The 13,081-nt window shown below is 39.8% G+C and overlaps 1 protein-coding gene across 1 annotated transcript in view; it reads left to right on the top strand.

The window, feature by feature from the left end:
• LOC134501507 (V-type proton ATPase subunit S1-like) overlaps positions 1-13,081 on the top strand; it is a 56,195-nt gene that overhangs the window by 22,909 nt on the left and 20,205 nt on the right. Inside the window, exons 4-6 of the mRNA XM_063309348.1 lie at positions 2,439-2,632; positions 7,192-7,232; positions 8,303-8,388. Of these exons, the coding sequence (XP_063165418.1) occupies positions 2,439-2,632; positions 7,192-7,232; positions 8,303-8,388 (321 nt within the window). The remainder of the gene's footprint in view (positions 1-2,438; positions 2,633-7,191; positions 7,233-8,302; positions 8,389-13,081) is intronic.

Raw genomic sequence — 13,081 nt, 5'->3', positions numbered from 1 at the left:
GCTTTTGCCAAGAAAGGCAGTCTGAAAAGCTTCTTCACACTCATTACCACCACCATACATACATAGTACAGATAGTCCTCACTTAATGACCATTTGTTTAGTGACAGTTCAGACTTACAAGGGTGCTGAAAAAACTGACTTACAACCAGTGCTCATACTTACAACTGTCGCAGCATCCCCATGGTCATGTGATTGTGATTTGGGCGCTTGGCAACCAGTTCGCATTTATGACCGTTGCAGCATCCCATGGTCATGTGATTGTCATTTTCAATCTTCCCATCCAACTTCTGGCAAGCAAAATCAATGGGGAACTATGTGATTCAAGTAACTACTACGTGGTTCACTTAACAACTGTGGTGATCTGCTTAATGACTGCTGCAAAAAAGGTTGTAAAATTGGGCCAGATTCACTGAATAACCGCTTCACTTAGCAACTGAAATTCTGGTCTCAATTGTGGTCATTAAGCGAGGATTACCTGTTTTTAAACAGATCCCAGGGGCAAAATTATTGGCTTTTCCAGGGACTTGACAGATAGTAACTCTGAGGAGAAAAAGACATCAGGGCCCTTCTTCTGTTTAAGCTAGTTCACATTTCATTTCTTAGACCCTAGGAGCAGCTGTTACTTCCCAGGGTTCAGAAGAGAGGGAGTTGGTCTAAGAGAGCCCTAAGGAAGAAAGGGACCGAAAGTGAGTCTGTCTCCTTCTTGGATCTCTTGCTCTTCGTAGAATTCCCTTTCAAAAGATTCTCAATCCAATTTAGCAGTCATTTTGCTGTGCTGGCAATGCAGTGAATCCACTGTCAATCTTGCCTGGGGAATCTGTAAAAGTGGATCCCACTGGCTTTCTAAAGAGACTTATGTGATGAAAACATTTGACCCATTAAAAAAAAAGATACAAAAAATTCAGAGATGTAGACAGGCAGAGAAAAGGAAGTTTAGAACTAGAGAAGAAATGAAAGGTCTATGACAAGCTGTTAATATTAGATTATTAGACAAACTATAAATTAGTTTTACATTTCTGAAAATAGTGTATATTATGCAATAAACTGAGGCAGAATGCATTTATTAACATTTCCACGCATCATTAATCTGATTGTTACCCTCTTTTGTGTGTGTGTGAGGGGGGGACATTTAGTGGGCCCAGGAAGATTTTTCTATAATCAGCATCTCTGCTAATTTAAATAAAATAATATCTCCTTTTTCCATAATGAAATTAATCCATTTTTGACCTGCACAGAACTGATTTCATATTGGAAAGAAGCAGTTCAAGAAAGATGCTCCTTTGAGGCCAACAGTCTGGCAAAATCATAAGTAAAAGTGAACAACCTCTTCCAACGCCGCTTTGCATTCCAGCAAAAGTTCCTATGCTCTATCTGTTCCCGCTGGAGTGTTTTACATGCTGTATATTAGTTCGCCTGAAGCAGTTATATATATGAGACATGACATGGGTTAATAACTGACTGTTCATAACTATGCACTTTCATAGAGATTTGGCTAATGCAGGGTGAGCTCTTCTGCAAAAAGTTCTGCAAAGGGACAGGCAGGGATATCCATAGAGTGTGGTGAAAAAACTCAAGATGGCAACCACAATGGTGTGACTGAAGCTCTGCCTGTCTTTGATGTGCATTGCCGTCTTGACTTTTTTCACCACATCCTGTGGACAGCCCTGGAAACAGAAAGTATAACATTCTTGACTAATTGGCCACAGTTTCCTTCCTGCCCTCTCAAGAAGAGTAGAGCATTAAGGCTCAGGACAGGCAGCCTGTACTTTGTGTTCTACCTGCTCTGAGGCTCTTCCAGTAGCACAGAAGGTAGAATACCTGGGTTGGGCCATCAGGTTTGTTTGTTCAAGCCTTCTGGGGTGGGTTCACTCACACATGCTATAGTTCAAGCCATTTTCCAGTGAATGGGTACAGTATGCCAGATTAAGAAATGAATTGGTGAAACTGACCCCAATGAACATTTCATTTAGGGGAGATGTGAAAAATATTACCATTGACACATGCAAGCCCTTCACTCAATCTTACAGTTTGGTCATCAAGAATGAGGCTGCCATAAAGTTGCTGGCTGGGCACTAGCAGCTCTCAAAACAGTCTAAAAAGATCCCAACTGTTACCATATTACATGTCACTGCTTTTTACTCCTCTGTAGGTTGGTTGCAAAACAGCCAATCTCATCCCTAGCTATTTCCAAAACATCTAGGACTTTATCAATACTGAACTTTTTCCTTGTTGTTTTCAGCAAGGTGATTTTCATTAACTGAGTTGTTTGTGTAATGAAATTGCTTGTCAAATTCTTATTGAAGATAATAGAATTTATTTTGCATAATGGAAACTATAAAAGACTGTAATCAAAGCTGATCAGAGTATAAAAAGCAATCACCCCCTTAAGGTCTTTAATTATCTACTTCATAATTAACTGTTATTTGTATTTACTGCAGGAACTTCTTAAGACTTCATCGTCTTCATTGGTTTTGCCAGCAGTTGACTGTCATGCTGTCAGTCACTTTTCAGGCCACCTTCGGAAGACTCTGAACTGGAACTTGGTAAACGTAGACAGCCTTGACATATCACAGCTAAGAGTGAATGTCTCCAAACCCAACTTATTTGAGATAAACCTACCACCGATCAGAAGGTATGAACTATCATAAGGACTGGACATCTTGCATGCTTCCATAAAGCAACTGAGGGGTTTCTTAAATAGTGGGTCTTGTGTCAGAATAATGTAAATTAAAAAGGAGTTATGAATTATAATCAGTATTGTACTTTCCCTAGATATAGGAAGATCCAAAAACCCATGATTGTCCTTTATTATTCTGGGATGCACAAGTCCTTCCATGTTTTAAAAGAATACATATATGGGCCATGGGAGCAAGTTTATCAAGTACCAGAACAGAGTATCCCTCTTCCCAATAGTAAGGGACATGTTGTTGTTTATTCGTTTAGTCACTTCCGACTCTTCGTGACTTCATGGACCAGCCCACGCCAGAGTTTCCTGTCAGTTGTCAACACCCCCAGCTCCCCCAGGGATGAGTCCATCACCTCTAGAATATCATCCATCCACCTTGCCCTTGGTCAACCCATCTTCCTTTTGCCCTCCACTCTCCCTAGCATCAGCATCTTCTCCAGGGTGTCCTGTCTTCTCATGATGTGGCCAAAGTATTTCAGTTTTGCCTTTAATATCATTCCCTCAAGTGAGCAGTCTGGCTTTATTTCCTGGAGGATGGACTGGTTGGATCTTCTTGCAGTCCAAGGCACTCTCAGAATTTTCCTCCAACACCACAGTTCAAAAGCATCGATCTTCCTTCTCTCAGCCTTCCTTATGGTCCAGCTCTCGCAGCCATATGTTACTACGGGGAACACCATTGCTTTAACTATGCGGACCTTTGTTGTCAGTGTGATGTCTCTGCTCTTAACTATTTTATCGAGATTTGTCATTGCTCTTCTCCCAAGGATTAAGTGTCTTCTGATTTCCTGACTGCAGTCAGCATCTGCAGTAATCTTCGCACCTAGAAATACAAAGTCTTTCACTGCTTCTACATTTTCTCCCTCTATTTGCCAGTTATCAATCAAGCTGGTTGCCATAATCTTGGTTTTTTTGAGGTTTAGCTGCAAGCCAGCTTTTGCACTTTCTTCTTTCACCTTCATCATAAGGCTCCTCAGCTCCTCTTCGCTTTCAGCCATCAAAGTGGTATCATCTGCATATCTGAGATTGTTAATGTTTCCTCCAACGATTTTAACTCCAGACTTGGATTCCTCAAGCCCAGCATGTCGCATGATGTGTTCTGCATACAAGTCGAATAGGTAGGGTGAGAGTATACAGCCCTGCCGTACTCCTTTCCCAATCTTAAACCAGTCCGTTGTTCCGTGGTCTGTTCTTACTGTTGCCACTTGGTCATTATACAGATTCTTCAGGAGGCATACAAGATGACTTGGTATCCCCATACCACTAAGAACTTGCCACAATTTGTTATGGTCCACACAGTCAAAGGCTTTAGAATAATCAATAAAACAGAAATAGATGTTTTTTCTGAAACTCCCTGGCTTTTTCCATTATCCAGCGGATATTGGCAATTTGGTCCCTAGTTCCTCTGCCTTTTCTAAACCCAGCTTGTACATCTGGCAATTCTCACTCCATGAATTGCTGAAGTCTACCTTGCAGGATCTTGAGCATTGCCTTACTGGCATGTGAAATGAGTGCCACTGTTCGATAGTTTGAACATTCTTTAGTGTTTCCCTTTTTTGGTATGGGGATATAAGTTGATTTTTTCCAGTCTGATGGACATTCTTGTGTTTTCCAAATTTGCTGGCATATAGCATGCATTACCTTGACAGCATCATCTTGCAAGATTTTGAACAGTTCAGCTGGGATGCTGTCGTCTCCTGCTGCCTTGTTATTAGCAATGCTTCTTAAGGCCCATTCAACCTCACTCTTCAGGATGTCTGGCTCTAGCTCACTGACCACACCATCAGAGCTATCCCCGATATTGTTATCCTCCCTATACAGGTCTTCCGTATATTCTTGCCACCTTTTCTTGATCTCTTCTTCTTCTGTTAGGTCCTTGACATCTTTGTTTTTGATCATACCCATTTTTGCCTGGAATTTACCTCCGATGTTTCTAATTTTCGGGAAGAGGTCTCTTGTTCTTCCTATTCTATTGTCTTCTTCCACTTCCACGTGTTGTTTGTTTAAAAATAATTCCTTATCTCTTCTGGCTAACCTCTGGAATTTTGCATTTAATTGGGCATATCTCCCCCTATCGCTGTTGCCTTTTGCTTTCCTTCTTTCTTGGGCTACTTCTAGTGTCTCAGCAGACAGCCATTTTGCCTTCTTGGTTTTCTCTTTCTTTGGGAGGTATTTTGTTGCCGCCTTCTGAACAATCTTGCGAACTTCTGTCCATAGTTCTTCCGGGACCCTATCTACTAAGTCCAGTCCCTTAAATCTGTTCTTCACCCCCACTGCATATTCCTTAGGAATATTAGTGAGCTCATATCTAGCTGATCTGTGGGTCTTCCCTAATCTCTTTAGTCTGATCCTAAATTGTGCAAGAAGAAGTTCGTGATCGGAACTACAGTCAGCTCCAGGTCTTGTTTTTACCGACTGTATAGATGTCCGCCACCTTTGGCTGCAAAGGATGTAGTCAATCTGATTTCGGTCTTGTCCATCTGGTGGAGTCCATGTATAAAGCCATCTCTTAGGTTGTTGGAAGAGAGTGTTTGTTATGCAGAGTGAGTTTTCTTGGCAAAATTCTATCAGCCTATGTCCTGCTTCGTTTTGTTCTCCCAGGCCATGCTTACCTGTAATTCCAGGTGACATTTGACTGCCCACCTTAGCATTCCAGTCTCCTGTGATGAAAATAACATATCTTTTAGGCGTGTTGTCCAGTAGGTGCTGCAGATCCTCATAGAACTGCTCTACTTCATCTTCGTCAGCATCTGTGGTTGGGGCGTATATTTGGATCACTGTGATGTTAGATGGCTTGCCCTGAATTCAAATTGAGATCATTCTATCATTTTTTGGATTGTATCCAAGCACTGCTTTAGCCACTTTACTATTAATTATGAAGGCTACTCCATTTCTTCTGTGGTCCTCTTGTCCACAGTAGTAGATCTGGTGGTCATTTGATGTGAAGTGGCCCATTCCAGTCCATTTCAGTTCACTGACGCCCAAAATGCCTATCTTTAATCTTGACATCTCACCAATAACCACATCCAATTTGCCCTGGCTCATAGATCTTACATTCCAGGTTCCAATGGTGTGTTGATTCTTAGAACATCGGATTCACCGTTCACCACCAGCACCGTCGGCCGCTAGCCGTCCTTTCGGCTTTGAGCTGGCTGCGTCATCACATCTGGGGCTAGTTGAACTCATCCTGTTCCCCCCCAGTAGCATTTTGACCATCTTTCGACCTGGGGGTCTCACCTTCTGATGGTATACCGACATATCTCTGGTTGTACTGATCCATTTAGTTTTCACGGCAAGAATACTGGGGTGGGTTGCCGTTACCTTCCTCAGGGATCGCATTTAGTCTGACCTCTCTGTCATGACCTTCCCGTCTTGGGTGGCCCTTCACGGTTTAGCTCATGGCATCATTGAGATGCTCAAGCTCCAGCACCATGACAAGGTAACGATCCTTTGCTGAAGAGTAAGGGACATAATCATAGTGAAAATAAGTTTCCTTGGTATATGAAATCCTAACGTATCTGGAAAGAAGCACTTTGAGAAAAGCAGCTCTAGATTTTGCACTTAATCTGTAGTCATCAGGGATTCTGGAAAATCCTGAAATGGTTTGTGTAGGATATATTGGGCACATTGAACGGACCTATTGATTTCATATAGAAATGTCTCCCTTCTTCGGTTTCTTTTTCACCATGGTCTCTCATTATAGGCAGTCCTATAGGTGTTGTCAGCAATCTTATTAGGTAAAAATCATTCAACTGAAACCTAAGTTATTAAGACTGGCAAGGACCTGATTATCTGTCTTACTCAATGAAAACTGTTCTGCTGTCAGTTTGTTTCTAACCAGTTTTTCTTTTCTTTCTGAAAGAGCAAATTACTGTCCAACATTTGATCTCTTAGGGAGGAAATAATTGTAAATAAAAATCTCAAACTAGGCATGGCATATTTACATGGATGCATCTCTACCATATTGTTGCTGTTGCTGCTGCTATCATCATCATCATCTTGAAATACTAGCTGTCAGATGGGTTAACATACCCTTAACCTTATACCATTATGCTATTCTGATTATTCTCCATTTTGCAGAATCAATGCAAGGCACTGGAATACATAAACCACTACCTGACATTTTAAATGACTACTAAAGTTGTTTTAATATTGCAGATAGCAGGCCCAGCTTCTGAGACATATTAGAAATTGTGCCTGTTTTCATATTCATAACTGTCAGCACTTTTTATCCAAAATAATGTTCCTTTAATGGATCCCCTATTTTTTTCAGGAGTATATAATCTGTCAAAACATCCTTAATACCACCACTAATAATAACTACAACTCAGTATCTTTTCTACAATATTAAAATATGAAACCATATGTTTTATGTTTCCCTCTCCTCTAAAAAGTATCTGAAATAATTTTGTTTTTAAGTGAAGTGTTTTTTTTAAATGCAAAAAGTTTACTGTTTCAGTAGTTACTTTTGCACTATTTTACTTTTCCTTTCAAAATTTTTCATGCAGAATAGACGAATTTCCCATTCAAAACCAGCTCATGGAAAATGGTAGGTGATTAAATAAACTTACCTGCAAAGAATAAATAGTGAATAACTTTGGCAAGGGATGTGAGATGATCAGTAAATCTAGAAGGAAAAGTGGTTTTTGTTGTGCTGGATAAGGATATTTTTTGTTTATTTATTTTAAATTACATATTTGAGTTACACCCTGCCTAGCTGCTCTGTGGAAGACTCAAGATAACTAATAAAATGTAAAAACAACAACAGAATATAAAAGTTAAAACCACAAATCAAAATCAACAACCCATATTCCAGAAGTAACCATTGTGGCTCTTCAGCATGCATATAAATTAACATCCCTTTTGGCACAGGCTACACCACTTGATTTGAAAGTTTTGCCCAATCCTATGCAAATTTGCCAAAGTTGGTGACCCTTCTTTCCAAGAACAGCTGCCCAGAATACTAGCCTTACTGGAGTGGGGAACCTCATGGTGGCTAATAGATACAGTTGACATTTAGGAAGATCCTGAAGACTCTAACTAACAGGCAGGCTAATGATGCAAAAGAGTAGGGTGAGGTTTTTGTTTCTGTTTTCCTGGATTTGAGAAATGTCCTTTGTCTTTTGGAAGTTATTTTAAGTCTATCTGGGGCATATCCCACAATATTCGTGTGTTTTCTGACTCAAAATGGCAGAAAACAACAGTGCTCATTTTCAGCCATTTTGGTCACTGTAAACTCTGGAACTAGAAAGATGTAACTGTAGATTGCTCAGCCTTGTTTGCAATATGTTTTTATGTGTATGTGTGTCTGTTTTATATAATTCTCAACAGTTTTCTTTGAAGTCTGATAGCCCTATTAGAATGATCTTGAATCATTTCCATAATCCCTAAATCCCTGAATCTTTTGAATTATTACTTCCATCTGATGATATGCAGAATTATTTAGGGTAGGCCGAAGTTCTTACCCTGTATTGCTGAATTTCCATTTAACTATGTAACAATGGACATTTAAAGATTAATAAACATGGGCACATACTTAGTTATCTTCCAAAGTATTTTAACCCCTTTTCATGAATTTAATAGCATTAGTAAACTATTATAACAATATTCTGTTCACAGATGAAATAATTGGAAGGTTTATCAGATCTCTGCAGCAACAAGGAATTCCATTTTTAGCTATTTATACAGCAAGGCAACCATCACAGGTCAGTATTTCCCAAAAACTAGAAGTATAAAATGTTTGCCATGCTATAATTTAATTTCTTTGCCCCCCAGTGACTCGCAGAATTATCTGGCAACATCCAACCATTATTGTGCCAAAATAGCTCTAATAAATTTCAGGGGCACCTGTGGAAGGCGAATTTAAAAAATCAAGATGGTGGTCATGATCATGTGATCAAACCCCCACCCTTTTTATATATTGTCAAACATGTGACAAATGTGAAAAAGGGACAGGGCTTTGATTATGAAGACGTCCCTGATTACTTCATTTTAGGGCTGGGTGACACTATGAAGTCACTTTATATCGCTAATGGGGACACGGTTTCGTGAATTGCTTTTCAATAGGGTGTCTTTGTTTTTCACATTCCACAAGATAACTGTGATTAAAGTGGTATTGATTTAAAACAAGGGTTTAAAGCTTCAGCATTTTATTGCTTATAAACATTACCCCTATTGTTAACAACTTGAAATGTGATGAACTCTATAAATGTGCCAGATTTCAAATCAATCTGATTAAAATGGCAACAGGTACAGCAAGTTCAAATTAAAATAGATACATATGTTTCCTCTTTTGGCTTGTCCCCCCAACCCGGGAGCATATAATACACTTCTTTCCAATAAAAACTATTAAAGTGTTTTATTCAGGGTTATTGTTGATGAAATCCTGAATTGTGGTTCTGAAGTTATTATTTCTCCCTGATTAAAGCCTTCAGCAGTTTCAGTCTGAGGCTAAAATATTGTTCTCTGAAGGTGCTATCTAGAGGGTTTTGGGTGTAATATCCTCCTTTAATTAGGAATATGCCCTAATGAATATTATGTTAATTAGAGCACAAATGAAAGATATATTCATGATAAAATGTGCAGTTGTGCCTCTTCCTTTTAGTTAGCCACCAGTTATACCAAAGAGCTGAATACTATTGGCAGTGATGCAAATGCAGTCAAGGCAGGGGCAGTGCACAGAGGGGGTGAGGGACAGGCAAGTGATAAAATATCCATTGTGACATTGCGATACAAACTTATGTCCCTTATATGTTTACATGCAAGTTATGCAAGTAGAAAAAGAGATTCCATTGTGATGTAATCATGCATACTTTTGTATCAGCTTAGGTAGGAAGAGATGCCTAAGGGAATGGTGGATGCTTTATGGACCATAGAACCCCAAGCGAGTGCTATTAACTGATGATGATGATATTCCTGCCTAAAAGCAACTTATGTGGGAATGCTTTGGGTTCCAGAATAGGCCTGCTCTTTCAAACGTAGCCACTGTCTCTTTAACTGATGATTAATATTGAGATGCAGGGAGAGGGCTTGGGCTAAATGTATAGTCTTGTGGCTGAGAGAGCCGTACATATTGGGATTCCCATGCTTGAAGAAAGCCAGTTTGTTGCAGTGGTTAAGGCATCAGGCTAGAAACTGGGAGACCGTGAGTTCTAGTCCTGTCTTAGACACAAAGCCAGCTGGGTGACCTTGGGCCAGTCACTCTCCCTCAGCCCTGGGAAGCAGGCAATGGCAAGCCACTTCTGAAAAACCTTGCCAAGAAAACTGCAGGGACTTGTCCAGGCCATTGCCAGAAGTAAAAAAAAATGACTTGAAGGCACCAAAATAAATAAATAAATAATGAAGAAATGTCTACATCTTTCCTTTCTATCAGTTTGTTTCCTGCTAGTTATTCCCCCAATTGTGGGGATTAAAAGATAAAAGCCTTCTACTGATTCCAACAGAATTACTCCCTCCATCTCCAATAGATGCATTGGGTTCTACCTTCTGTGGGTAGTTCTACCACCTTCCAAAGGTGTTCCATCTTCCTCATCTGCATTATAGTTGGAAAGATCAAGGAAAAATAGATATGGATGGAAGTAAAGTTGTCAGCCAACACAGTGAGTGACAACAGATGGGGTCTACCTATTGAAGCATTAGTCTGAGCTTTCAATCTTCTGCCTTTGTGAAACTTGAGCCAACATAACATTGACTTATTAAACTAGTAGATCCTTTACTGTTGGTTTTTTAAAATTATTACTGAATATTATTAGTCCAACACTGAGATAGCAACATGGCTTACGATAGAAGAAAAAAGGGAATTAAGGTTTTTATTGGGAGAGGCTGTTTAATCAAGTAGTAATGCTTTCCCCTAAGAGCTATGTGATTATGGCATTTTGAAAAATGGGGTAGCTTTCACATCTTGCTTTAACAAGATATGGGAACTGACAGGAGGAAAGTAATAAGATGAGCTAAGGTTTTTTCTACTGACAAGGTTACCTGGGTGCTCTCAAATAGAGATGGATAGCTTTTAATGTCCTCCAATACCTGTACAAAAGATGGACTGCTTCTAATTCATTTAAATACTGGGAAGGGGATTGTTCATTTATCTCAAAGTATAATGTGGCCCTTTCCAAATGATGATGGTAATCAACTAGGCCAACCTTCCCCATCTAGTGCTTTCATAAGATGCACTCACAATGCATCTGGAGGGCAGGAAGTTAGAGAAAACCACTATGAATCCTGAAATCTTCAAAGTCACTGCGCCATATCTTTTGCATTGGTGCATGATACTTGTGTACATTTCAAAGGGAATTAAGTTCAGTTAGTGCCTGCATTCAGTGGTATAGAACCAAAATACCTGTGATTTATTTGCCCTGTAAATTAATTGTCACAATTGATTCAGGTGATTAAAAAGATTGGCCTGATGCAGACAGCCCGACTGTTGTACAGAGGAAAGGTTTTAAACACAGATATATTAAAGAAAAGGCTGGGAAGATTATTTTCCTCCATGGATTCTACTGAGTGATTCAGGCTGATGTGAACAGCTTGATCACCAATAGCCCCTTGGTGGGGTTATTAAAATTTGAGCAATAACATGTCACAATTAGTGTTGACCTTTAAAGGTTAGCTGGTAGTTCCCTTAGTCCAGTGTTTCTCAGCCTTGGCAACTTTAAGGTGGCTGGATTTCAACTCCCAGAATTCCCCAGCCAGCAAAGTTGATTAGGGAGTTCTGGGAGTTGAAGTCCACCCACCTTAAAGTTGCTAAAGTAGAAAAACACTGCTTAGTTCTTCTTTCTGTTTGGCAGATCTTAAGTCTTTCTGTAAGTACAGCATTGCTTATATAGTTTGGAATATGATAAATATTTGCAATTGTTTGAGGGTTGTTTTGTACAATTATGTTGGTACACTTGAGGAAAAGCTTCATTTCCCTGAAATTATTGTATGTCTTACACTAAATGGCTGGAGGCATAGGCATCTGTAACATTCCTGATGATATAAAATGATGACATATGCATCATGATGTCATCACTTAAATGACATGAGTAATTGCATTCTGCTGTCTGATGCAAGAATGTAAGTTGCATCATTTGTTTCACTGTGTCAAGACATAAGTGCAGTCATCTGGCCCTCCTGCCCCATACGGACACCAGTGGTTAGAGAACGTGTTTAGATGGTGGAAGTTAATTTCAAAATATAAACCTTTCTGTCTCACTAGATTATTTTTTAAATTCTTTGAATAAAACAAATTAAATAGGATGCAGCCTTCTGCGAAGTGCCAACCTGTAGCAGTATCTCCAAGAGAACCACTGGATCTCACAAGGAACCAAGGGAGGAAATGTTTTACTGAACTCTGAAACAACACCCTAATTAGTTGGAAAATGTATATTTTCATAGATTGTAAGAATCAGGGTCATCTACTGGATCCACCACTTTTGTCAAAATGATGCAAGCAAGCTCAACTCCTTTTGTATGTGCATGCAGTGTCACAGGGCACATCCTAAAAGGGTAGAGCTTTCGTCACAATGGCATGATCCTGCTTTTGTCATCTGCCCTCCCTGTGGACCCTGCTGATAAGAACATATTAAGTCATTCTCTAAACGAAGAGTTAGGAAGTTCTGAGAAAACAGAACACAATGCAGGGACTAAGATGTTTCCATTCTTTTGCAAGGGAGGGAGTCAGGATCTTAGGTGGAGCAACACCAACTGCTGAACACTACAAAAGCCAGCTGTGGTTGTCTATATGGCTGCCCTCAGTCACATTTTGTCAGCCCTACAAGGTGGACCAGATTAAGAAACCAAAGATATATAGGTCAGGACTACTTTTATTGTAACAGCTATGGCAACAGAATCTTGCAAGTCCAAATGTGCTTCCCTGTCCCTCCCTCCCATCATCTTCATGTGAGCTAGGGAGGGGCTTGTCTGAGGCACTTTCTCAAGTTACTTCCTTGGCCTGGGCTCAGGTCCCTTTTATCTGACCTTTGCCTTGGTAGAGGCTCTTCCTCCTGCTCTTCAAGGCCATTCCTTATTCCCTCTACATATTTTAGCATACTTTTAAGATGCAGGCAAAATTCCTCTTGTGAATCATTAGGACTGTGCAACCTCACAGCTTCAAAGGCAAAAAGGGGATTTAGAGCACCCAAAAGTGTTCATGTAAGAACTGTCCGCAATTCCTTAATTCTTCCACCCCTTTCCTTTTTTGTTTCTTTCTCTGAGCACTGCTTTGCATTAAAAAAAAAACTAAATGGAACATATAGCTGTAAAACTATACTTAATAATTTGGTAGCTAGATCAGCCAGATACCTCCATGTAACGCAAAGACCATTTTAGAATCATTACAGCCGAACTATTTCAAACTGGTTGAAGCTAAATATATGTCACTCTTGAGAAGGTTAACAGTGTCCTGGCCAGACAGAAGGT

The sequence above is a fragment of the Candoia aspera genome, chromosome 7 (assembly GCF_035149785.1).
Source record: "Candoia aspera isolate rCanAsp1 chromosome 7, rCanAsp1.hap2, whole genome shotgun sequence".
Lineage (NCBI taxonomy): Eukaryota > Metazoa > Chordata > Lepidosauria > Squamata > Boidae > Candoia > Candoia aspera.
Note: the sequence above shows the minus strand (reverse complement) of the source record. Positions and strands in the feature narration are given on the sequence as shown.